The sequence below is a fragment of the Hyla sarda genome, chromosome 1, assembly GCF_029499605.1.
Source record: "Hyla sarda isolate aHylSar1 chromosome 1, aHylSar1.hap1, whole genome shotgun sequence".
Classification (NCBI taxonomy): Eukaryota; Metazoa; Chordata; class Amphibia; order Anura; family Hylidae; genus Hyla; species Hyla sarda.
The window spans coordinates 262784232-262812207 of record NC_079189.1 but is presented as its reverse complement, the minus strand read 5'-3'; the positions used below and the strand labels follow the sequence as shown (position 1 = coordinate 262812207).

Here is a 27976-nt window from a genome sequence, read left to right as displayed (position 1 = left end):
AAAGATGTGGGCACCTTGGAGGCGATCAAAGAGTTCAGAGATGAGGGGTAAGGGGTAGCGGTTCTTAACCGTGATTTTATTAAGACCGCGGTAGTCAATGCAAGGACGTAGGGAGCCATCTTTTTTGGACACAAAGAAAAATCCGGCTCCGGCAGGAGAGGAGGATTTACGGATAAAGCCCTTTTTTAGATTCTCCTGGACGTATTCAGACATGGCAAGAGTCTCTGGGGCAGAGAGAGGATAAATTCTGCCCCGGGGTGGAGTAGTACCCGGGAGGAGGTCGATAGGACAATCATAAGGCCTGTGAGGAGGTAGAGTCTCAGCTTGTTTTTTGCAGAAAACATCCGCGAAATCCATATAGGCCTTAGGGAGACCGGTTACTGGAGGAACCACAGAGTTACGGCAAGGGTTACTGGGAACCGGTTTTAGACAGTTCTTGGAACAAGAGGACCCCCAACTCTTGATCTCCCCAGTGGACCAATCCAGGGTTGGGGAATGAAGTTGAAGCCAGGGAAGTCCAAGGAGAATTTCCGAGGTGCAATTGGGGAGGACCAAAAGTTCAATCCTCTCGTGATGAGATCCGATGCTCATAAGAAGGGGCTCCGTGCGGAAACGTATGGTACAGTCCAATCTTTCATTATTTACACAATTGATGTAGAGGGGTCTGGCGAGACTGGTCACCGGGATGTTGAACCTATTGACGAGAGAGGCCAAAATAAAATTTCCTGCAGATCCAGAGTCCAAGAAGGCCACAGTAGAGAAGGAGAAGGCAGAGGCAGACATCCGCACAGGCACAGTAAGACGTGGAGAAGCAGAGTAGACATCAAGGACTGTCTCACCTTTGTGCGGAGTCAGCGTACGTCTTTCCAGGCGGGGAGGACGGATAGGACAATCCCTCAGGAAGTGTTCGGTACTAGCACAGTACAGGCAGAGGTTCTCCATACGGCGTCGTGTCCTCTCTTGAGGTGTCAGGCGAGACCGGTCGACCTGCATAGCCTCCACGGCGGGAGGCACAGGAACAGATTGCAGGGGACCAGAGGAGAGAGGAGCCGAGGAGAAGAAACGCCTCGTGCGAACAGAGTCCATATCTTGGCGGAGTTCCTGACGCCTTTCGGAAAAACGCATGTCAATGCGAGTGGCTAGGTGAATAAGTTCATGTAGATTAGCAGGAATTTCTCGTGCGGCCAGAACATCTTTAATGTTGCTGGATAGGCCTTTTTTGAAGGTCGCGCAGAGGGCCTCATTATTCCAGGACAATTCTGAAGCAAGAGTACGGAATTGTACGGCATACTCGCCAACGGAAGAATTACCCTGGACCAGGTTCAACAGGGCAGTCTCAGCAGAAGAGGCTCGGGCAGGTTCCTCAAAGACACTTCGGATTTCCGAGAAGAAGGAGTGTACAGAGGCAGTGACGGGGTCATTGCGGTCCCAGAGCGGTGTGGCCCATGACAGGGCTTTTCCGGACAGAAGGCTGACTACGAAAGCCACCTTAGACCTTTCAGTGGGAAACAGGTCCGACATCATCTCCAGATGCAGGGAACATTGGGAAAGAAAGCCACGGCAAAACTTAGAGTCCCCATCAAATTTATCCGGCAAGGATAGGCGTAGCCCAGGAGCGGCCACTCGCTGCGGAGGAGGTGCAGGAGCTGGCGGAGGAGATGACTGCTGAAGCTGTGGTAGTAACTGTTGTAGCATAACGGTCAGTTGAGACAGCTGTTGGCCTTGTTGCGCTATCTGTTGTGACTGCTGGGCGACCACCGTGGTGAGGTCAGCGACAACTGGCAGAGGAACTTCAGCGGGATCCATGGCCGGATCTACTGTCACGATGCCGGCTGGCAGGTAGTGGATCCTCTGTGCCAGAGAGGGATTGGCGTGGACCGTGCTAGTGGACCGGTTCTAAGCCACTACTGGTATTCACCAGAGCCCGCCGCAAAGCGGGATGGTCTTGCTGCGGCGGTAGTGACCAGGTCGTATCCACTAGCAACGGCTCACCTCTCTGGCTGCTGAAGATAGGCGCGGTACAAGGGAGTAGGCAGAAGCAAGGTCGGACGTAGCAGAAGGTCGGGGCAGGCAGCAAGGATCGTAGTCAGGGGCAACGGCAGAAGGTCTGGAACACAGGCTAGGAACACACAAGGAACGCTTTCACTGGCACAATGGCAACAAGATCCGGCAAGGGAGTGCAGGGGAAGTGAGGTGATATAGGGAAGTGCACAGGTGAACACACTAGTTGGAACCACTGCGCCAATCAGCGGCGCAGTGGCCCTTTAAATCGCAGAGACCCGGCGCGCGCGCGCCCTAGGGAGCGGGGCCGCGCGCGCCGGGACAGAACAGACGGAGAGCGAGTCAGGTACGGGAGCCGGGGTGCGCATCGCGAGCGGGCGCTACCCGCATCGCGAATCGCATCCCGGCTGGCAGCGGAATCGCAGCGCCCCGGGTCAGAGGATGTGACCGGAGCGCTGCAGCGGGGAGAGTGAAGCGAGCGCTCCGGGGAGGAGCGGGGACCCGGAGCGCTCGGCGTAACACTAATTTTATATGTTTATTATTTTTTACTCAGCACATGGATTGTGAATAAAGATTTTATTGATTTTCACTTTGCATCTGTATATTCATTTAGGGCCCTGTAGGTTTTCATGCAAGAGAGACATCAGACAGCATCCCATTAGCATTGGGCCAAAAGGCCTCCTGTAAGATACTTGAGGGTGTTGTATTCCATGCACAACATCAAGGGGTGTGTTTTTGGCACCCTCTTCACTACTGTATTGTTAAAGTTCTGCACAACAGCAATATTATTTTTCTATTTTAAACAAAGAGAGAAGAAGCAGCACGCTAACTGATGGAAATGGCATTCGGGTACTATAGGCGAGGGGTCCTGGGGCCACAGAAGAATAAAAGAAGGAAGAATCACCACAGCACGCATAGATAAAGTGAATGAATGGTAGCTTTATTCCAATACAGGCTGAACTTCATCTGTGCGTGCTGTAGTGATTCTTCCTTCTTTTTCTATTTTAGATTTGCCATCACTTTTGTATATCATCCCCATCTCAAATTTTTTTTTTTCTTACCAAACTGCAACTGCAACAATTTTCATTACTGCTTCATTCAGACATTGACACACATTGACTAATGGAGTTCCTCTTTCACCCATCTTACCTAGCAGGAGACCTGAAACAATGATATATATGTATCTCAGAGACAAAGAAAATCAGATCAGGAAAAAATAAAACGGATGTGGTACTTATAATACTATGATGATGCCAATAGGCTGCATTAAAAAGCCAACCATTAAATTAAATGACATATGATTCTTTCATGTGAATGACCAATCAATGACACTTAATCTGTAGTATATATATATATATATATATATATATATATATATATATGTATATATATATATATATATATATATATATATATATATAAAATAATGTATGTATTACTTTTGATATTTGCTATTTTAAAAGCTGAAGTCATTTCTAAACAATAGGAAACATGGAAACTAAGCTATAAAGACTCCCTATTATATTACAAAGTTTTATATAACTACACACTGTACCATTTATGGAAAAAATTTATAACTAAATAAAAAAAAACATTTACACACACACACACATAGAGAGCGAGAGAGAGAGAGAAAAAGATCTCATAATGATTGGTATGCGGCTCTCACTCTTACACATATAACCAGTATATAAACAAAAAAACTTTTATGTAGGGTATGTTCACACGAGGTACACGTGTGGAAAATCTGCAGCTTATTACAACTGCAATTACAACCGCTCATTACAATAACTGTAAAGTGAATAGTATTTGTAAAAAAAAAAAATATCTGCTTGCAAAAAGTTCCCTGTGGTAAGGATTTCCAATCAGCAACATGTCAACTAATGGTGGTTCGAGGGTATGTTTACACAATAGGGTTTACAGCAGGTTTCCCACTGTGAGTTTTAGCACCGGCTGGTTTTCTGTAAAATCCTCAGCAGACCCCACTGATGTCAATTTTTCGCTGCAGAAAACTGTCTGTAGCTCAAACACTTAGCAGGAAACTAGCATGATGCTCTCATGTGTGAACGTACCCTTAGTACCGATTTTCTCCATTGACTTCAATAAGGAACTTTTTGTTTTTGCAGCTTGGTTGCGTCTCATTATCATAAGGGCAGGGACGTGCACACATAGGAGTGAAAGGGGGCTGGAGCCCCTGCCCTTTTCCTCACCTGCCCCTCTAGTGCCCTCACAAAAGGAGCTGCAGACTTAGGGTGACAGGTGAAGTAAAAAGGATCCATTGCTGGGGAGTTGTATGTGGTTTAATGGAGGGTGCTGTGCCCTCCCTGCAGCAAGGGGGCGCCACTCACCCTGTCATTATCTGCTATTTCTAAGCTTCTCTCCACACGGAGGAGACAGGAGCAGCGGAGGCAGAGAGAAGCCCCGCCCACAGCATGTCCGGACACACACTTCAATCTATGCAGCCCTTACTGTAAGTAACTGTAAATATATGTCAGTGTGTGTGTATGTGTGTATATGTGTGTGTGCTATGTGTATATATGTGTGTGTGTGTGTCTATCTCTATGTATGTGCAGATAGGGATGGCTGGGGCCTTACTATAAGTAACTGTAAATATATGTATATATTGTATATATATTGTATGTGTGTGTGTGTGTGTGTGTGTCTATCTCTATGTATATGCCTATATATGTGAGCAAGTGTGTGTATGTATGTGTATGTATGTATATGTGTGTATGTATCTGTGTATGCATATGTGTATGTATGTATATATGTATGTATGTGTGTATGCATGTATATATGTATGTGTGTGTGTGTATGTATGTATGGATGTATGTGTGTATGTATATATATGTATGTATGTGTGTATGTATGTATATATGTATGTATGTATGTGTATGCATGTATATATGTATGTGTGTATGTATGTATGTGTATGTATGTCTGTGTGTATGTGTGTATGCATATGTGTATGTGTGTATGTATGTATATATGTATGTATGTGTGTATGCATGTATATATGTGTGTGTGTGTATGCATGTATGGATGTATGTGTGTATGTATGTATGTATGTATGTATGTGTATGTATATATGTATGTATGTACGTATGTGTATGTATGTATGTATGTGTGTGTATGTATGTGTGTATGTATGTATGTGTGTATATATATATATATATATATAGATATATATATATATGAGCAAGTGAATATATGTATGTGTGTATATATCTGTGAGCGATTGTATGTGTGTACCTGTATGAATGATGTGCTTATTGGCTATATCTTTTAGTATATATTCCATGTTATATGTGTGTCTGTGTATTTATGTTTCTTAATGTATATTTGTACCTGTATGTATGTGTCAAAGTGTCTTTTTGTATGTGTGTATATTACCTATGTACTGTATGTGCTTTTATGTTATGTGCTTGTATGTATTGTATGAAGCACATTATTAGGGAATTATTGGAGGAATGTAAGCACAGTATATATTTCATTATGTTGGAACATTATATTTTTTATGTATGCTGTCACTGTGTATAGATCCTTAGGGTGCGTTCACATGTGCCTATTTTTGCTGCAGATTTTGCTTCCTATTGACAATGGGAAGAGAAATCTGCTAAAGCAAATCTGCAGCATATTTGCAGCAGAAAATACGCACGTGTGAACGCACCCTTATTGGTGGCACAGTATAGTTAAATAATAGTGGCACAGTATATAGTTCATTAATGGTGGCACAGTATATAGGGAATTTATAGATGAATGGTGGCACAGTATATAGTTCATTAATGGTGGCACAGTATATAGGGAATCAATAGATGAATGGTGGCACAGTATATAGGGAATTAATAGCTGAATGGTGGCACAGTATATAGGGAATTAATAGATGAATGGTGGCACAGTATATAGGGAATTAATAGATGAATGGTGACACAGTATATAAGGAATTAATAGATGAATGGTGGCATAGTATATAGGTAATTAATAGATGAATGGTGGCACAGTATATAGGGAATTAATAAATGAATGGTGGCACAGTATATAGTGAATTAATAGATGAATGCTGGCACAGTATATAGGGAATTAATAGATGAATGGTGGCACAGTATATAGGGAATTAATAGATGAATGGTGGCACAGTATATAGGGAATTAATAGATGAATGGTGGCACAGTATATAGGGAATTAATAGATGAATGGTGGCACAGTATATAGGGAATTAATAGATGAATGGTGGCACAGTATATAGAGAATTAATAGATGAATGGTGGCACAGTTTATAGGGAATTAATAGATGAATGGTGGCACAGTATATAGGGAATTAATAGATGAATGGTGGCACAGTATATAGGGAACTAATAGATGAATGGTGGCACAGTATACAGGGAATTAATAGTGGCACAGTATATAGTTAATTAATAGTGGCACAGTATATAGGGAATTAATAGATGAATGGTGGCACAGTATATAGGGAATTAATAGATGAATGGTGGCACAGTTTATAGGGAATTAATAGATGAATGGTGGCACAGTATATAGGGAATTAATAGTGGCACAGTATATAGTTAATTAATAGTGGCACAGTATATAGGGAATTAATAGATGAATGGTGGCACAGTATATAGGGAATTAATAGATGAATGGTGGCACAGTATATCGGGAATTAATAGATGAATGGTGGCACAGTTTATAGGGAATTAATAGATGAATGGTGGCACAGTATATATGGAATTAATAGATGAATGGTGGCACAGTATATAGGGAATTAATAGATGAATGGTGGCACAGTATATAGGGAATTAAGGGGGGGTATGGTATATAATTAAAGGGAAACTGACAGGCTGTTTACTCGCACTAAAGCCAATACACTAGGTTACAGTGCATGTATACAAAAATTGGTCTTTCCATTTTCTAGGTATTGCCCCACATTCCCGGCTTCCCTGCCTCCATCCTGTATGCTGTGCTATGCCTGGTCGTCTTTGTATATTTACAATTCTTTTTTTTGCCAACTATAGTATATTGTAGACTGTAAGCATATATTTGTGTGGTGTCCATCTCTTCAGTGTAAGAACCAGAGCTGTGTGGAGATTCCTGCATAAGTTGGGTGCTGGGTTATTGGGGATGGGTGATGGGTGCTGGGGGATGGTTGACGGGTGCTGGGTGATTGGTGCTGGGTGATTGGTGCTGGGTGATTGGGGATGGGTGATGGGTGATTGGTGCTAGGTGATTGGTGCTGGGTGATTGGGGATGGGTGATGGGTGATTGGTGCTGGGTGATTGGTGCTGGGTGATTGGGGATGGGTGATTGGGGATGGGTGCTGGGTGATTGGTGCTAGGTGATTGGTGCTGGGTGATTGGTGCTGGGTGATTGGTGCTGGGTGATTGGTGCTAGGTGATTGGGGATGGGTGCTGGGTGATTGGGGATGGGTGATTGGGGATGGGTGCTGGGTGATTGGTGATGGGTGATTGGTGATGGGTGATTGGGGATGGGTGGTGGGTGATTGGTGATGGGTGATTGGGGATGGGTTCTGTCATATAGAGCTCAGGTGGGGCATATATGGGGAGATTTATTAAAACCTTTGCAGAGGAAAATCCTTCTGCAAAACGATTTGATTGGTTGCTATGGGCGACTGCACCGCTCTTTCTCTGCACAGGTTTTGATGAATCTCCTCTATAATACAGTATATTATAGGGCAGCTGTCACATGTTTTTTGTAAATAAGACTGGTAGCACAGCCAAAGTGTATATACACATGGCAGACCTTCATAGAAACTGTTCTTGACTCGATTTTACAAAAACACCAACCTTTATGGGGGCTAGGAATGTCGAGGAGGCCCAGCGGGAGTCCACTGTGTCCCTGGGCCGCAGCACATCTGCCCATTAAGTCTGGCAGACGTTTTTTAAATTATGAAAAGTGCCCTCTTTTTTTACTTGAGCCCCTGCCCTTCAAAATGTCTGTGCACGTCCCTGCATAAGGGTAAGTGGTTTAATGCCTGCACAGAGGACATCACACATCCAGAGAACAATAACCTTTCAGTGGGTCTGCTCACCTTATCATATTGTACTGGGGCACAACTGTTGAAGTGCATGTAGGGAGAGTTGCTGCCTGGCATCTGTCCAAAATTGCAGTTCCCAGAGTACAAGGACTAGCAATCCAGAGATCAAAAATTGACCTGTTTATGGCGGTTCTCTCTTGATGTTTAAAGAAACCAGTATCATAAAGCAATAGACAATCCAAAGTTGTATGACATGAATTAGGTTGTCCATTGCACATAAAAAATAAAAAGACACAACTTTGCATTGGCTTTGGCTCTAATAAGAGGAAAATTTATCATTGAGTAAATCAAGTTATTTTTACCTCCCTTTTGCCTGTGTGTACGCCATGGGAACAACCCCCTTACTTAACAAAAAGTAGCTTAGGTATAGACAAGTTTCAAAGTAGGGTCCAGATTTGAATGAGATTGCGCAAAAAAGATGCAGTTGATAAATCCTCATCCACTGCAAAAGCTAAACTTGCCTCACTATATTTAAGTTGTTTTCTTGAATTCATTAAAATTAGTTCCTCAAAAATGTTGTAACTTATTCACCTATTGCGCAAAAAATTTGAGAGAGACAATTTACAACCACCAAAAAAAAATCGGTAAAACTCGTACATTTACATGTGCATATTGAAGTCAATGGGCAGCAAAATCTGCTGAAGCAAATCTGCAACAGAAAATATGCATGTGTGAACGTATCCTAAAAGAGGAGCTGCTCTACTGAAGCCAGTTACTAAGAATGCAGTATATTCGGTATGTCAGACATCAGTATAGTAGTATGACAGCATTATCAGGGTAAGTTAACAGAGGCACCTACGCTGGACTAGGAGAAGTGAGCACACTCTGGTTTGTTATTTTAAAGCCCTGGGAGGCTGCATTGAAATTTTATATAAAAACAAGACGCTTTGTATTATGCTTAAACCTCTTTTACTTGACTCAGCAGCAAAAGAAAAAAGTATAAGAAAACTTTGAAAACGTAGTATATGGCGTAGCCTATGGTGCTATGCCACCGTAGCCAATCAGCACACAGTACAATACATATCAACAACTGTCGCCTTTATCACTTCCTCTTCTTTTGCTGCTCAGCAGTGTGAACAGATGAGTATTTTCTTTCTCCATATTATTTAATTAAATTAATTTGTTGTTAATTAACTAGTTTATTGTTAATTAATTCATTTATTTTGGTTTATTGTTATGATATCTTCTACATTAAAGACTGTCATTATCTTTATTTTATACTCATTATTTTTCCTTCCTTACTTATTGAGTGTTATTACATATTGTTACCTCATTCTTAATTAATTTCCATTATTATCATTTATTTTCCTCTATCAATAAAGCGCAGACTAATATAAAAAAAAGTCTTTGCACAGAGAGTTTTTGGTAGGGCCGGGAAAGGCAGGAGTCGCTTCCCCGGCAGCTCCAACCCATCCCGAAGAGGCTCCTACCAACCCAATACATCATATGCAGTCCAACCTGTCAATACCACTCCATTCTTCCCATATCGAGCAAGACCATGGCGTCCCAGAGGGAATCGAGGAGGACCCCGAGCAAAAACATCTTCAGGTAAGTCTTCCTGTTTCTTCAGATTGGGTTCCATTGGGCGGAAGACTCCAAAATTTTTTGAACAATTGGAGTATGATTACTTCCGACTCATGGATCCTGAACACTGTATCAGGTTTCCAGATAGATTTCATATGTCATCCCATACAACACTCTCTTCCTCATCCCATCCAATTTTCTTTAACAGATCAAACTCTGATAGCTTCAGAGGTGAAAGATCTCATTACAAAAAGGGCCATTATACCGGTCTCTCAAGACACACCAGGCTTTCTCAGCAACCTTTTTCTAGTAAAGAAAAAGGACGGAGGTCACAGACCGGTTATCAACCTCAGACTACTCAACAATTTTGTTGTGTACAGACACTTCAAGATGGAGGGCATCCATCTTTTGAGAGATATACTTCTAAAGGACGATTAGTTGATCAAGATAGACTTGAAAGACGCTCATCTTACTGTTCCGATCCATCCTTCGTCTCAGATTTTCCTTCAATTTCTTTGGGACAATCAGAAATGGCAATTCACTTGCCTTCCCTTCGGTCTTTCGTCAGCCCCGTGGTGTTTTACGAAACTTCTAAAACCAATCGTGGCTCTACTCAGGAGTCGAGGAGTTCGTCTTATTATTTACCTCGACGACATCCTCATTATGGCACAATCCATATCTCTTCTTCACGTTCACAGAGATTGGACTCTAGATCTTCTGAACAACTTAGGTTTTCTTCTAAACCTCAAAAAATCCGTGCTTCAACCAACTCAAGAGATCGAATTCTTAGGTTTCTTGATAAACACGCAATCCACTTGTCTACGGCTCCCTCCCAGGAGACTAAAAACTATTCGGAAAGAGATTCGCCAAATTTTACACAAGGATCTGATTTCTCTCAGAACTATAGCTCGTTTGGTGGGTCTCCTTTCAGCCCCCATTCAGGCTGTGTTTCCAGCCCCTCTTCACTATCGGGCTCTTCAACGTCTGAAGATCAAACATTTGAGAGGAGGCCTAGGTTATTCGGACGAAATTTGTCTCTCTTTTGACGCCAAGGAAGAACTTCTATGGTGGCTATCTCACATCCAATCCTGGAACGGAAAGGCGATCTTCCATCCGAATCCAGATATAATAATAGAATCGGATGCAAGTCTTTCAGGATGGGGAGCTCGTTGCGACTCCCTCTCTACTGGAGGGAAATGGTCTCCTTCCGAATCCAAGCTACACATCAATTGCTTGGAACTTTTGGCTGGGTTCTTCATGCTAAAGAGCTTTGTGAAGGATTCATATCATTGCTGTGCCTTACTTCGCATGGACAACATATCTGCTGTCCAATATATCAATCATCTTGGCGGAACTACTTCAAAAACCCTTGCAGATATTGCCAAAGATTTCTGGCATTTCTGTCTCGAAAGAAATGTGGTTTTGAAAGCAGAATACCTTCCGGGCGTTTCCAACTCCATCGCAGACAGGAACTCCCGGTTCCTCTCGGATTACAGCGATTGGAGACTTCACCCCAAAATATTCCATCACATCAATCTATTGTGGAGTCCCTCTCACGTAGACATGTTCGCTTCTCGTCTCAATTGTCAATTTCCACAATTCTTCAGCTGGAGACCAGACCCAGAAGCTTTAGGAGTGGATGCTTTCCTCCAATTCTGGCCTCGGGAAACACTGTATGCGTTTCCTCTGTTCAATCTTATCCCTCGTGTTCTTCTTCAAACTTCAGTTCGCAAATCGACGTTAGTTCTCATCATTCCTTGGTGGCCAACTCAAACTTTATTTTCTTCAACTTCTGCATCTCTTAGTAGATTTTCCTCGCATCATTCCATCTTCTCCAGACCTTCTACAGCATCCTCTTGAAAATTATCACCCGCTAATCCTTGCAGACCAGTTGTCTCTTGTTGCTTGCCTAATATCAGGCCTTCCAGACCGTCCTCTCCACTTTCTCTCTCAACTAGAGAACTCTTATCCGATGCATGGGCACCAGGTACCAGATCAGCTTACAGATCAGCCTGGAAAATTTGGCTTCATTGGTGCTCTCAAAGGGATCTGGATCCCTTACATGCATCTATCTCCGACATTCTAAATTTCCTTTCTGCATCTTTTGATGCTGGTAGAGCTTATAGAACGATTAATCTATATCGCTCTGCTATTTCAGCCAATCATTCTCTTATAGATTCTATTCCTGTTGGCAAACATCCGTTAGTATGCAAACTGTTAAAGGGTATATGTTTCCGTCGTCCCCCTTTACCTAAATACACTTCGACTTGGGATGTTAATATCCTTCTGGATCTCTTTCTTTCTTGGGAGGATAATTAATTTTTGTCTCTTAAATTATTATCTTTCAAACTCACTGTCTTACTCTGCCTAATTTCTGTCAAACGCGTTTCGGATGTCAGGGCCTTAGACATCTCCCGTCGACAATACTCTCCAGAAGGAGTTATCTTTACGATTCATCGCCGCACTAAAACTAATTTACATTCTGTATCTTATCCAGCTTTTCCTCATCATCACAAACTCTGTGTGGTTAGGTGCCTTCGTTGTTATGAATCTAAAATGGCACTTTTAAGATCAGAATCTTCTTCACAACTTCTAATATCTTTCTGTAAATCCCATAAACCGGTTTCTTCTTGTACTGTAGCCCGTTGGGTTAAGCTTACCATGGAAATGGCTGACATTGACATTTCTAAATTTGGTCCACATTCTACCAGAGGAGCAGTTTCGACAAAATTGTTTCAATCCGGAGCTTCTCTCTTAGACATCCTTAAAGCGGCAAATTGGTCGTCCGAATCGACGTTTAAAACATTTTATTTTAAACCTGAATCTCACGTTTCTATGGTTTTATTGTAATTTGTTATCATATTAATATTTTATGATTTGTATTGACATGTATACTTATACTCTTGTTTAATTTCAGCTTTAAACTAGCATAATACGAAGCGTCTTGTTTTTATATAAAATTGAAGATTTTCCTACCCTTGGTGAGGAAAAATATAGATTTTATTAAACACAAGACGCGAGTATTATCCCTCCCTCAGAACCCATCCCTATAATTCTTTATATTCTGTTTATATTCACAGCCTCCTAAGACCATCTTCTGGCACGGAACCTGTTCCGGATTATTAAGGACTGCCTCCATGCCCCGGCTTTTTACTGCTGTTCCCGTTCTGATTTGAAGTTTCTATCCTATTTGGGACGGTTATATTCACTGCAAAGAAGAGGAAGTGATAAAGGCGACAGTTGTTGATATGTATTATACTGTGTGCTGATTGGCTACGGTGGCATAGCACCATAGGCTACGCCATATACTACGTTTTCTGTATACTTTTTTGTTTTGCTGCTGAGTCAAGTAAAAGAGGTTTAAGCATAATACTCGCGTCTTGTGGTTAATAAAATCTATATTTTCCCTCACCAAGGGTAGGAAAATCTTCAATTTTTAAGTAAACCAGAGTAAAAGTATTAAGTATGTGAGATATTCAAATTGACTTCCGCTGCAATCGGGTTTATTGTTAAAGGGAATCTGACAACAGCATCACCCGCACTAAAACAACAACCTACAGGTGTGGAAGACCACACAACAAAATGGTGAATATACCCCAGTTAGAAGTAACTTATGACAAGTATGATCATGTATAAAAATGATTTTATTGAAATATATAGTTTAAAAAATACATATATGTATATCTGAAATCACAGAATCAAATCATAAACAGTAGTATAAAAATAAAGGATATATATAAAAGTATAAGTAAAAGTAAAAGGTGGATACTGGGGTGAGAGAGCCTGTATGCCAATAAAATAGATAAAGAGATAAAAAAGTTCTTTGAGAAGTCACGATGCTAGTAGTGAGCTGCAATTAATGGTTATAAATAAGTAAATTGATAATAATAAATAAATTAATATCTACAGGGGTTGCATGCACAAGGTGAGGGAAAGAAGGGGGGAAGGGCGTCATGCAAGATATGTGCAAACAAAAATGTGCAATACTTGTGGAATTAAATACCACGCAATAGCCGGTGAGGACAAACAAATATATGTGATGGAATTATTAATTAATAACCAAGGCAGAAAACAAATAAGTAAAACATAACACTCAAGTGAGTTACAACAAGTGCAAAAAATTAACCGTGCAAATGAAGTGGACAAGGACCTGAACATGCAACCCAAAAAAAGGAGAATAATATCACCTGGGTCACATAGTATGGTGCTAACAATAAGCAATAACAACCAACAGGCAAATAGCAGCAATAATATGGATAGCAGCAGATAGATAGCAGCAAGTTTGAGTAGTGACTGGCAGCAAAGAGTGATATACAGAGAAAAAACCGTATGGTATAGGCTGGCACAGGACTCACCCCAGTCCACCTCCACAACTCCGACGCATTTCGCCGGAAGCGGCTTTGTCAAGGAGTGAGGTGGATTGGGATAGCCTCGCTATAAGTAGTATATGTGTGCCAATGGGGAGTGAGGAACGCACCTGTTACGAGACACTAGGTGATGTATCAAGATAAATCCCCTAGGGGTTTCTGGGCCAATTTAAGTTCCACAATACCTACTTGGGGAATAAATCCCCTCAGGATAAACCCTGACTAGAAATCCCCCATAAAAATAAACTTTTAATTTCGCTCATTAAAATAGTGTCCAAACTAGTATGTTGCACATCTATTGCATCTAAATGGCAGTGGTGTTTAAAATTATCAGTACTGTGTCCAGTTAAATCCTATAATATCATGAAAATGTCTGCCATGCAGGCTATTAGTTTGTCTATCTAGTGTACCACGGTTGCCTGCGGCAGCTTGGGCACTCGGTGTACTAGCTAGAAAAGGTCTCTGGTACAATCTGTGGTTAAAACATTAATCCTCTCTTCTAAACGTTTTCGCCATTCTGAATGGATTTCTCAAAGCCATTCAGCCATTCTTTGAGAAATCCATTCAGAATGGCGAAAACGTTTAGAAGAGAGGATTAATGTTTTAACCACAGACTGTACCAGAGACCTTTTCTAGCTAGTACACCGAGTGCCCAAGCTGCAGCACGGCACCGTGGTACACTAGATAGACAAACTAATAGCCTGCATGGCAGACATTTTCATGATATTATAGGATTTAACTGGACACAGTACTGATAATTTTAAACACCACTGCCATTTAGATGCAATAGATGTGCAACATACTAGTTTGGACACTATTTTAATGAGCGAAATTAAAAGTTAATTTTTATGGGGGATTTCTAGTCAGGGTTTATCCTGAGGGGATTTATTCCCCAAGTAGGTATTGTGGAACTTAAATTGGCCCAGAAACCCCTAGGGGATTTATCTTGATACATCACCTAGTGTCTCGTAACAGGTGCGTTCCTCACTCCCCATTGGCACACATATACTACTTATAGCGAGGCTATCCCAATCCACCTCACTCCTTGACAAAGCCGCTTCCGGCGAAACGCGTCGGAGTTGTGGAGGTGGACTGGGGTGAGTCCTGTGCCAGCCTATACCAAACGGTTTTTTCTCTGTATATCACTCTTTGCTGCTAGTCACTACTCAAACTTGCTGCTATCTATCTGCTGCTAAAAGTTAATTTTTATGGGGGATTCCTAGTCAGGGTTTATCCTGAGGGGATTTATTCCCCAAGTAGGTATTGTGGAACTAGGTGATGTAAACCGGAAGTAGCGTCAGGTCACATGAGCGGATCGGCTCATGTAAATGAGACCGGGATCTCGCGAGAGGAGGGCCGTGTAAGCCGTCCTCGCCTGGGGTACACTAGTGCGCATGTATGCCGGCTCAACTCCCATACAGGGAGCCGGAAACGCGCACGGATGGAGCTATTGGCGCAGGCCACACAAACATGGCCGTATGCTATGATATTGCGCATGTGCGCCGGACCCGGTCCCTAGAGGCAAAAATGCCTGTGGCCTCACTAAGATGGCTGAATGCCGATAATAGACTAAGGGAATGAAGTGATGTGTAGAAGATAATTGAAAAATAATACTTAATGAGGGGAAATGGTAGGATCTAAATTGGATCAACCATATGGGATATATGTAATACAGGAAATGTGTAAGGATGTGTGTGTGCGTGGGAATAAACAAAATTGTGTAAAGTGGTGAAAGGGCAGGGAGGAATAGAAGGGAAGGAGAAGAAGGGGAGGTGTGAATGGGAATTATATAATATGATGAACCTGGTGTGCAAATATGCAATAGGATTTAATGCTAAGAGGGTGAGTGAGTGGAAGTGATAAGATGAATAAATAAATGTGAAAAATGTGGGAGATAATTAATGCATTGATGTTGCCAAGTGAGAGGGTATAGGAACCAATAGAAAGGGGCGTGATAAATGAATTATACATCAATAAAAAAGAATGATAATATAATAGCCAAATATTAATAATTATAAATAACATATAGGTTATGAATAAACATACATAATAAGGTGGGGGGCCCCCCATATAGCTTTAAACATAATTAAGAAAAAAATTTAGTTTATTCCCACGCACACACAAATCCTTACACATTTCCTGTATTACATATATCCCATATGGTTGATCCAATTTAGATCCTCCCATTTCCCCTCATTAAGTTTTATTTTTCAATTATCTTCTACACATCACTTCATTCCCTTAGTCTATTATCGGCATTCAGCCATCTTAGTGAGGCCACAGGCATTTTTGCCTCTAGGGACCGGGTCCGGCGCACATGCGCAATATCATAGCATACGGCCATGTTTGTGTGGCCTGCGCCAATAGCTCCATCCGTGCGCGTTTCCGGCTCCCTGTATGGGAGTTGAGCCGGCATACATGCGCAGTAGTGTACCCCAGGCGAGGACAGCTTACACGGCCCTCCTCTCGCGAGATCCCGGTCTCATTTACATGAGCCGATCCGCTCATGTGACCTGATGCTACTTCCGGTTTACATCACCTAGTGTCTTGTAACAGGTGAGTTCCTCACTCCCCATTGGCACACATATACTACTTATAGCGAGGCTATCCCAGTCCACCTCACTCCTTGACAAAGCCGCTTCCGGCGAAACGCGTCGGAGTTGTGGAGGTGGACTGGGGTGAGTCCTGTGCCAGCCTATACCAAACGTTTTTTTCTCTGTAAATCACTCTTTGCTGCTAGTCACTACTCAAACTTGCTGCTATCTATCTGCTGCTATCCATATTATTGCTGCTATTTGCCTGTTGGTTGTTATTGCTTATTGTTAGCACCATAATGTATGACCCAGGTGATATTATTCTCCTTTTTTTGGGTTGCATGTTCAGGTCCTTGTCCACTTCATTTGCACGGTTAATTTTTTGCACTTGTTGTAACTCACTTGAGTGTTATGTTTTACTTATTTGTTTTCTGCCTTGGTTATTAATTAATAATTCCATCACATATATTTGTTTGCCCTCACCGGCCATTGCGTGGTATTTAATTCCACAAGTATTGCACATTTTTGTTTGCACATATCTTGCACGACGCCCTTCCCCCCTTCTTTCCCTCACCTTGTGCATGCAACCCCTGTAGATATTAATTTATTTATTATTATCAATTTACTTATTTATAACCATTAATTGCAGCTCACTACTAGCATCGTGACTTCTCAAATAACTTTTTTATCTCTTTATCTATTTTATTGGCATACAGGCTCTCTCACCCCAGTATCCACCTTATACTTTTACTTATACTTTTATATATATCCTTTATTTTTATACTACTGTTTATGAATTGATTCTGTGATTTCAGATATACATATATGTATTTTTTAAACTATATATTTCAATAAAAGTGAATAATAAATCCCCTATCCTACCCATATAATATTATTCTATTTTGAGCCCTTAATGAAAGTCTTTTTCGGTCACACATCACCCGCACTAAGCTGAATATTCAGGTTAATAGTTCAAATGATTTTGATTAAAATGCAGTTCACCATAGAAAAATCTGTGCAGCCGTTCTGTTGTAATCCTTAGAAAAGAAAATATGCAAATTAGCCTGTACTAGCAATGTTTCTACTGCCTGCTCTGTCCCATAACTCTGCCTACTCTGGCCGGTAACTCCACCCCTCCCTTTATCAACAATATTCATCTGTGAAGGGGTCAGAGTCACAACCAAAGGAGTTACTGGCCGGAGAAGACATTAGAAGCATTGCTTGTACACTATAAAGAACACTAACAGTCCAACTGATTACAACAAAATAGCTGCATGGATTTTCATAAGGTAAACTGCATTTGAGGGTAGGGTCACACATGTCCTGTTTGCTGCTGCATATTTTCATACCAATTGAAGTTAATGGGTAGCAAAATATGTATCTGATTTTGCTGCCCATTAACTTCAATGGTTCGGAAAATACATAGCAGCAAATATGCAGCAATATGCGGCACATATGACCCTCCCTGAATCAGCATTACCTGCTATATTAACCCCTTAAAGACTCAGCCCATTTTGGCCTTAAGGACTCAGACAATTTAATTTTTACGTTTTCATTTTTTCCTCCTCACCTTCTAAAAATCATAACTCTTTTATATTTTCATTCACAGACTAGTATGAGGGCTTGTTTTTTGCGCGACCAGTTGTCCTTTGTAATGACATAACTCATTATATCATAAAATGTATGGAGCAACCAAAAAATACTATTTTTGTGGGGAAATTAAAACGAAAAACGCAATTTTGCTAATTTTGGAAGGTTTCGTTTTCACGCCGTACAATTTACGGTAAAAATGACGTGTGTTCTTTATTCTGAGGGTCAATACAATTAAAATGACACCCATTATTACGTACTTTTCTATTATTGTTGCGCTTTTTAACCAAATTAGTACGTTTATAATCCCTTCAATTTGATGACCTCTAACTTTTTTATTTTTCCGTATAAGCGGCGGTGTGGGGGCTCATTTTTTGCGACATGATCTGTACTTTTTTTGATACCACATTTGCATATAAAAAACTTTTAATTAATTTTTTATAATTTTTTTTTAATAAAATGTGTTAAAAAAGTAGGAGTTTTGGACTTTTTTTTTTTCCGTTCACGCCGTTCACCGTACGGGATCATTAACATTTTATTTTAATAGTTCGGACATTTACGCACGTGGCGATACCAAATATGTCTATAAAAAAAAATTTTTACGCTTTTTGGGGGTAAAATAGGAAAAAACGGACGTTTTACTTTTTTATTGGGGGAGGGGATTTTTCACTTTTTTTTTACTTTTGCTTTTACATTTTTTTACATTTTTTTTTACACTTGAATAGTCCCCATAGGGGACTATTCATAGCAATACCATGATTGCTAATACTGATCTGTTCTATGTATAGGACATAGAACAGATCAGTGTTATCGGTCATCTTCTGCTCTGGTCTGCTCGATCACAGACCAGAGCAGGAGACGCCGGGAGCCGGACGGAGGAAGGAGAGGGGACCTCCGTGCGGCGTTCTGAATGATCGGATCCCCGCAGCAGCGCTGCGGGCGATCCGATCATTCATTCAAATCGCGCACTGCCGCAGATGCCGGGATCTGTATTGATCCCGGCACCTGAGGGGTTAATGGCGGATGCCCGCGAGATCGCGGGCATCGGCCATTGCCGGCGGGTCCCTGGCTGCGATCAGCAGCCGGGATCAGCCGCGCATGACACGGGCATCGCTCCGATGCCCGCGGTTATGCACAGGACGTAAATGTACGTCCTGGTGCGTTAAGTACCACTGCACCAGGACATACATTTACGTCCTGTGTCCTTAAGGGGTTAACCTGTATATTTAAATTAGTGCAGGTGTTGCTGAGGTTAGTTTCCCTTTAATAGCCCATGTTAATCCAGTTAACCAACTGTTTGCCTCGCAGTAATTAGCAATTAAACAGCTGTTTGCCTCACAGTCATTAGCAATTAAACAGCTGTTTGCCTCGCAGTCTTTAGCAATTAAACAGCTGTTTGCCTCCCAGTCGTTAGCAATTAAACAGCTGTTTGCCTCGCAGTCGTTCGCAATTAAACAGCTGTTTGCCTCACAGTCATTAGCAATTAAACAGCTGTTTGCCTCGCAGTCGTTAGCAATTAAACAGCTGTTTGCCTCGCAGTCATTAGCAACTTAACAGCTGTTTGCCTCCCAGTCGTTAGCAATTAAACAACTGTTTGCCTCCCAGTCGTTAGCAATTAAACAGCTGTTTGTCTCGCAGTCGTTAGCAATTAAACAGCTGTTTGGCCATTTTGTGGCTGCATCAGTTCCCCAATGTGGAAGCCAACAGCAGCAGAGGAGTGATTCTATTCTATTCACCTATTTAGAACAGAATTAGGTTCAAGAGCTGCTGGGGTAGGACCAATTCTGTTTAAAACCTGACCAAGCTCTCTTGTAAAATTAGGGGGGAGATTTATCAAAGCCTGTGCAGAGGGAAAATGGAGCACTTGCCCATAGCAACCAGTTAGATTGCTTATTTAATAAAAAACTAACCAAAACCATTTGGTTGCTATAGGCATCTCCACCCCTTTTCCTCTGCATAGGTTTTGATGTCTTCCCCTAGGACTGTGGTGTATGCTGGTTAATGAATGTTTCTACAACGCGCTCTCTCTTAGCCTCTCAACCATTAGCTTCAGCCAGTGACACAACACTTATACGCTTACCTATTGTAGCAGAAAAAATTACAATTCCTAAAACATTCATTTCTGTATTTGTCCCAGGCAAAGTTTTGTATTTCACATCAGGAGATGGTGTAATTTCTAAGATCAAAGATTGATGAATCAATGGATTTTTTTCATCTGGAGCAAAGTACACAAAATTAATTGGCTTTCTGGCCACTTGGCGAGTATCTTGAGTTTTGACAATTGGAACTAAAATAGTTCTGTACTAAACGAAAGAGAAAAAAATAAAAAAATGTTACTTTTTTAAAAAAAAGAAATAGATTTACTATTTATATAGTGTCAACATCAGCAGTGTATAGAGATTTCTATCATTTACTTTCTTCCCTGTACCCAGTAGGTCTCACATTCTAAACACTCAAACACATTACTGCCAAAGAACCTAACAAAACAATATTTGACTTAAAGGGGTAGTCCAGTGGTGAAAAACGTATCCCCTATCCTAAGGATAGGGGATACGTTTGAGATTGCGTGGGGTCCGACCGCTGGGGCCCCCTGCGATCCCTCTGTACGGGGGCCAGGCTCTCCGGCCAGATAACGGGTGTCGACCACCACACGAAGCAGCGGCCGACACGCCCCCTCAATACATTGCTATGGCAGAGCCGGAGATTGCCGAAGGCAGCGCTCTGGCTCTGCCATAGAGTTGTATTGAGGGGGCGTGTTGGCATCCGCTTCGTGCGGAGGTCGATATGCCCCCTTCCCGCGGCCTGTCGTGGTACCGTACAGGAGATCTCGGGGGGCCCCAGCGGTCAGACCCCCCGCGATCTGCAACTTATCCCCTATAGGGGATAAGTTGTTCACCACTGGACTACTCCTTTAAAGGTATTGGCCACCTTTAGCAGGTATAGGGGATAAATGTGGCACTGAACTGACAGACACCCCCTGTCCCTCTCTTTTGGGGTGCCCAACTCCTTAATATAGGATGTCCCCAATTATGGAACCGGTCCCTACTCTACAAATGTTCAATAAGTAGTGAAGTCAAAATAACAAAAGAACACTGTATGGACATCAGGGAAAAGATCAGGGCACAAACAGAGCAACATTAGAAACACAAACAGGGAATGCACAAACATATGAACAATCAGGGTCAAACAAGCCTATTCGGAGCAGAACAGTACTAAATCTGAACACAACAGAGAAGTCAAAAGCAGGCAATGGTTAGACCAGATGGACTACAAGGTACAGAACAGCAGGCAAAAGAAAGAGGACTAGCAGATACACAGATACACAATACAAATGAGCAGGAATAAACAATGGTGATAGTGGTTTGAGCTGCAATCAGGAGCAAAGGCTGGAGGCTGGAGCCAGTTCACCCAAAAAACAGGGATATAGTGCGCATGAACCAGATTAAAATGAGGTATAACTTACCCGGACCCATGGTCGGGTTCTAGAGAGACATTAGATGGCATTGCTAATATGTTAATTATCAGCTTTGCACAATCGAGGCAAGACCCTGCATTCCCAGTGTTCCCTGCCTTCATCCCTTTTGTTTTAATATGTCTGCTGGGCAATTAACATATTAGCAATGCCGGCTAATAAAGGGTCTCTTTCTGAAACTGGACCACGGATCTGGGTAAATTATACCTCGTTTTAATCCTGTTCACCCGCACTATAATACTGTATATGTCAATTTCCCTTTAAATAAACCACCTCTGGGATGTGATGTCTAGCCAGGTGTGATCGTTACAATTACCCCTTTAAGGTGTATTCACATGTACAGTATCCTGTGCATATTTAATGCGCAGGTTTTAGTGTTGAGCGGCATAGGCCATATTCAAGTTCGCGATATTTCGCGAATATATGGACGAATATTCGTCATATATTCGCTAAATTCGCAATATTCACGATTTATTTTCGCATATGCGAAACATTCGCGTATGCGAAAATTATCATATGCGAAAATTATCATAAACCGAAATTAACATAAGGGAAAATTCGCAAATGCAAAAATTAGCATATGCAACTTTTCGCATATGCGAAAATTCGCACGCCAGTCTCACACAGTAGTATTACAGCCTTCTTTACCACCACACAAGCTGGAAGCAGAGAGGGGTGATCACTGTGATGTTTACTGTGAAATAAAAAAAATTACAAAAAAAAAACAAAAAACGAATATTCGTAATTACGAATATATAGTGCTATATTCGCGAATATTCGCGAATTTGCGAATATGCGAATAAAATTCGCTTTGCGAATATTCGCGAGCAACACTAGCAGGATTTGAAGCTACAGATATTATGCTGCAGATGTCAATGTAAACTAAATGACTGAGCACAGCTTCAAATCTGCAGTTTCAAATCCTGCGTATTAAATATGCACAGGATACTGTATGTGTGAATATATCCTTAAGCTGCCCTACGTTCCAAAGAGAATAAGAAATTTGTCTAGAGGAACCCTATGGTTTTAATAAAATTATTTAAAAAATTTACCTAAAGGGGTACTCCGTTGCTAGAAATCTTATCCCCTGCAGACACTCGGCATTCTGAACACATTGGGCCTCATTTACTATGCTGAAACCGACCAGTTTTTGTCTGGTTATTTTTAACGCAGAGTGTCTGAGACATGTCTGTGTCAGTCTGCGCCAGTGTGCGACAGCGTGTGCCTGGAAAATACGATAAACCCCACATTGCACTGTGAAAAGCCGAAAAAGGGGTGTGGTCTGCCGCAAATGGGCGTGGTCAACCCAAAAGGGGGCGTGGTTTCACAACATGACCGATTTACTATTGAATTCACAGAAAATCCTAGAAAAAGCTGGTCAGAAAATGTTCCCGATAGTAAATAGAGAGGAATCCTGCAAGTCTGAAACAACTTTTCCCACTAGTGAAAACCCGACACTCTTAGTAAATGAAGCCCAGTATGTTCAGGATGCTGGGTTCAGGAGGCATCATGACCACAGCCTCCCGAACTTAGCATTCTGAACAAAATGTTTATAATGGCGGGTGTCTGCATGGAGATCGCGGGGTGTACCAGCAAAAAGGACCCTAGATTAAACCTACCATGCCAGACCTAGCAGAAGTGGTAATAGATCTCAAGTTGTTACTTTATGCTTCAATGCATTCTGCTGCACAGTACACATCTAAGTACATACAATAGTTACATAGTTTGTAAGGTTGAAAAAAGACAATCGAGTCCAACCTAGAACCCTACTGTGTTGATCCAAAGGAAGGCAACCCCCCCCCCCCCCATAAAACTTTTTCTTCTGTCATGGGGCGACGATCAGAATAAATCCCTGGATCAACATTCTATCCACCCAAATCTAGTATCTATAGCCTGTAATATATTTTGCCCAAAAAAACATTCAGGCCCCCCTTGAACTTGTTTACTGAGTCATCACAACATCATGGGGCAGAGAGTTCCATAGTCTCACTGCTCTTACAGTAAAGAATCTCTGTCTGTGATGATGGCGAAACCTTCTTTCCTCTAGATGTAGAGGATGCCCCCTTTGTTATGGTTACCAGCTTTGGTATAAAAAAAAAATCAAAAGAAAGTACACACTATGGAATTTCAGTAATGGATATTTCACCGCTAAAATTCTGCCTCGAAAAGAATAATAACGCTCATTCTTCAGACAAAATGCGTGCAGAAGACATTGCTGTCTATGGGAATGTCAATGTCAATGCTGGGCGCACTCGTAATCTACTATAGATTTTTTTCCCAGTGTGAACCTAGCCTTAATATGTCACACACCTCACAGTTTGTAAACAACCTGAGATTTGAATTATTTTTGGTGTGACCCTCTAATACTTTTAACTACATGGGCATAAAACTCTCTTTTGACCTCTTTTAACTTTTTACCATTAATTTCTTCCAGTCAGACCGGGTTCACACTTGAGAAGCCCCGAACGGATAACTTCCATCCAGAGCTTACGAGTGCAACCAGAACCGCGCAGACATTGCTGTCCGCATAGATGTCAATGTCTGTGGAGCAAAAATCCAACATCTTGCAGAATTTTTTGAGTGGATTTTCCGGTCTGAAAGTCTGTTACAAAAACTGTGCGGTGCACTGTGCAGCGGAATCCTATTGCTGCACTTGAATTTTCGAGCTTAATTTTAAAATGGAATTCCACTCTGAAATTCTGTAGTGTGAACCCAGTTTTAAGTGACTTGGATTCCTGGAATCTTAGGCCAGGATCAATAATTTGCAGGTACTGTAATCTGCTGTAGACTTGTTGAGCAAATTTCTATGTGGAAAATTCACAGCATGCATAATGTGCATTTACATACCTCAAACTCCTAGTCAAAATATGAAGGCTGATTGGTGTGCCTGCTCTCCATAAATATGATTTATCCTTAGCTCATGTCCACTATCTTTACATGTTGCATTATAATAAAACTAAACTATGGGTTTATAATGTACAAGATAAGTGCGGTAGGGAATGCAAGGCCCCCTTCAATGTGTGATAATGTTACAAGGCAACAGGTGTGGACCTGTTGTGCTACCCAACTGGTTTGGCTTAGGGCCACACTCAGAAGCGGAGTACCCCCCAGGTTCATCTTTTATTCTACTCCAGGATCTGGAAGCTGGATTTAACTGCTAGAGAGTAGCCCAAGAGTGGTTTCAGTTTGGCTAATGGCTGGCCCTGCAGACAGCGGTGCATGGCACTGAATGGTCAGGCATGTTAGGTTAAAGTCTGGGCATAGGTCATGGTTAGGCACAAGGTAGCATAGTCAGATACAGGTAAGGGAGTCAAGATTCAGGGTCAGGCATAGGAGAGTTAGGATGGTACACATGGATCAGGCAGAAATCGACACAGGCACATGTCAAAATATATGATGTTTGAATCAGAACGCCTGTGAGCCACCTCTGCTATGGTAAAACAAAAATGTACTCATGCGCAGATGAGCGGGTGGAGCAATTCTGGGGTTGGAAGGAAGTGCTGGGATGGTTTTTGGTGTTAAAATGTTTCTTCTAAACTTGATAACTTGACATTCTGCAAGTGCAATCTGAGGATAAAAACATTGTTATATTTACCTGTTGGAAAGAAGCTTCTATCAGGTTGGCAGGAAACATATTTCTATAATCAAGAGAAGATAGAATAAAAACAAGAAAAAAATATACATGATTTACAAACTATAACAAAATACAGCAACAACGTAAAAACAACTTTGTGTTTCTCAGTAGAATTCAGTCATTAGTCTAAAATTGCCACTGCCATTAGGACAAACATTTGACATGTCCATTGACCAAATGACAGGTACACTTTAAAGGAAACCTGTCATCAGAATTGAGGGCAGAGGCCAAGTGCATAGTGTAAAAAACATCATAAGGCTAGGTGTCCACACAGGTTTTTTTTTTTGTTTTTTTTACACTTTTAGTCCCCTTATGGGACTTTTAGGATGAATCATTTGATTCCTCATACAGAGCAATGTGGTTGTATAAAACCACACTGATTTGTGTGCTCTGCGCTGCAGGGGCCAGGCTTTATCATTCTGAGCGCTGGTGTGAGGTGAGATTTCCAAACCCATGCAGAAACCGAACCGCTCCTCCCCTCAGCTCTTTCGCTCCTCCCCTTCGCTAAAGCGGGGATGAGCGAGGGCAGAGGCCGAGATCGCACATCTGCAGGACATAATTAAGCCATGCCCCTCAGGTTCGGAAATCTCACTTCACACCCCTCACTCTACAAGAAGACACTGCAGGGGGAATTAAGCCATACCCCTTGGGTTCGGAAATCTCACTTCACCCCCCCGCTCTACATTACACAAGAAGCAGGGGGAGAGCGAGGACATCCACAGTTTGGTACACAGCTCCTCACCCAGACACAGCTCCATACACAGCTCCATCCCCGCACACAGCTCGGTACACAGCTCCATCCCCTCCCCCTGCTCTGTCTCCCCAGGACCTGATCTACCACAGGGAGGTTGCAAGTTTGCACAGGGAAAACACAGAGCAGGAGGCTGGGGAGGGGGGAGAGGACGTTCGTGCACAGCTCCTCACCTCCATAATGACTGTGTGAGGAGGACAGACTGCACTGCACGTGGAGGATTTCTCTGTGTAGGAGCGGAAGAGCTGAGGGGAGGAGCGGTTTGGTTTCTGCATGGGTTCGGAAATCTCACCTCACACATTTCCGAACCCAAGGGGCGTGGCTTAATTCCCCCTGCAGTGTCTTCTTGTAGAGTGAGGGGTGTGAAGTGAGATTTCCGAACCTGAGGGGCGTGGCTTAATTATGTCCTGCAGACGTGCGATCTCGGCCTCTGCCCTCGCTCCTCCCCGCTCCTCCCCACTTTAGCTTCGGAAAACTTCAGAGAGCGAAGGGGAGGAGTGAAAGAGTTGAGGGGAGGAGCGGTTCGGTTTCTGCATGGGTTCGGAAATCTCACCTCACACCGGAGCAGATACAGGACAGGAGGTAAGCCCTCAGGCTACCTCAGCAGTGGAACTCCCCCCCCCCCCTCCCCCCGAAACTACTGTATCTATTTATGTAAACTATGTTTATGCAGTCAAGGCTGTGTTCACACATTGTGTTACTGCATCATGGTACTGCTGAGTTTTGAAGCATTTTTCATTTTTACCATAAAGTTGGTTATTTGCAGCATAAATGAGGCAGTACTGTGATAACGAAACATGTGAACTTTGTCTTAGGGCCCATTCACACTACAGAATCTCCTATTCTGTGTGGAGATTTCATCTGTAATGGGGGCCACCTGAATCAGGCCCTAGGACTGCTCAGAAATGCGACCTCTTCATAGACAGCAATGCATTTCCAATCGTATTTTACCAAAAGAAATTCGGTAGTATGAATAGTACAGCAGAATCCCATTAAAAACAATAAAATGCTGCCCTAAAATTTTCAAGTGGAATAATGTGATTGGGCCCTAAAGCAGCAAAATGATCCATACAATGATGTAGCTCCATGATTATTTCACTCACCTTATTAAATCTAGCAAAGCATCTGCAGAACTTAGAACAGGTTTTCCGACAATATGATCCTCCTTTTGTGCTGCAGCACCAGGATGAATGCAAATCACCAATATGATTCCTAATGCAACAGCCAGAAATGTTGTCCATAGGTAATATGTGATAGTAATGAGACCCATTCTTCCGCAAACTTTTGAATCCATTGTTGCTAATCCAGACATTAAACTAAAAGATAAAGTTTTATTTTTAATAATCATAATGATCCAATAAATGTCATTGTCTTAAACATTGCTTTGAAGCTTTGAAACACACCGGCACAGATTTACCAATATGTGTAAAAGAAAAACTATGTGTGTAAAATAAAAAGCTTTTTTATTTTACCAGAGCAATGTGATAAAGAATAGCTGAGCTGTGATTGGTTGGTATAGGCAAATCAGACAGTTTTTGGCTGAGACAAATTGATAAATCTGGACCACTGTTCAAGTGTGGCCCTTGGCAAAATTAAAAATGGGGCTCCCAAATTGTGTAACTAAACATTCCCTGAATTGTGCTGCATCTCGTCTAATGTGAGTAAATAGGGTTGTGCCGCAAACCACAATGACTACAACATGACTCCCATAATAATTCCATCCAGTATGAAATTCTGGCAACTTGTCGGGGCACATAGAGAAATCCAGCAAAAATCAGTTCTTGCTCTTTAGGTGGTCTATTAAATGCTTAAGACCGCATCATAAGATCATAAAATGCATGGTCACAGGAATCCACATGGTCACAGGAAACCACATGGTCACAGGAAACCACATGGTCACAGGAATCCACATGGTCACAGGAAACCACATGGTCACAGGAAACCACAAGGTCACAGGAATCCACATGGTCACAGGAATCCACATGGTCACAGGAAACCACATGGTCACAGGAATCCACATGGTCACAGGAAACCACATGGTCACAGGAAAC

The 27976-nt window shown here is 42.0% G+C and overlaps 1 protein-coding gene and 1 long non-coding RNA gene across 2 annotated transcripts in view; one reads left to right on the top strand and one right to left on the bottom strand.

The window, feature by feature from the left end:
- LOC130368083 (excitatory amino acid transporter 5-like) overlaps nucleotides 1-27976 on the bottom strand; it is a 247682-nt gene that overhangs the window by 128643 nt on the left and 91063 nt on the right. Inside the window, exons 3-6 of the mRNA XM_056571355.1 lie at nucleotides 27029-27241; nucleotides 25136-25178; nucleotides 20149-20371; nucleotides 3063-3162 (exon numbers count right to left, since the gene is read on the bottom strand). Of these exons, the coding sequence (XP_056427330.1) occupies nucleotides 3063-3162; nucleotides 20149-20371; nucleotides 25136-25178; nucleotides 27029-27241 (579 nt within the window). The remainder of the gene's footprint in view (nucleotides 1-3062; nucleotides 3163-20148; nucleotides 20372-25135; nucleotides 25179-27028; nucleotides 27242-27976) is intronic.
- Nucleotides 4316-27976, top strand: part of LOC130368089 (uncharacterized) — a 93428-nt gene continuing 69767 nt past the window's right edge. Inside the window, exon 1 of the long non-coding RNA XR_008892283.1 lies at nucleotides 4316-4471. This is a non-coding gene — a long non-coding RNA (uncharacterized LOC130368089). The remainder of the gene's footprint in view (nucleotides 4472-27976) is intronic.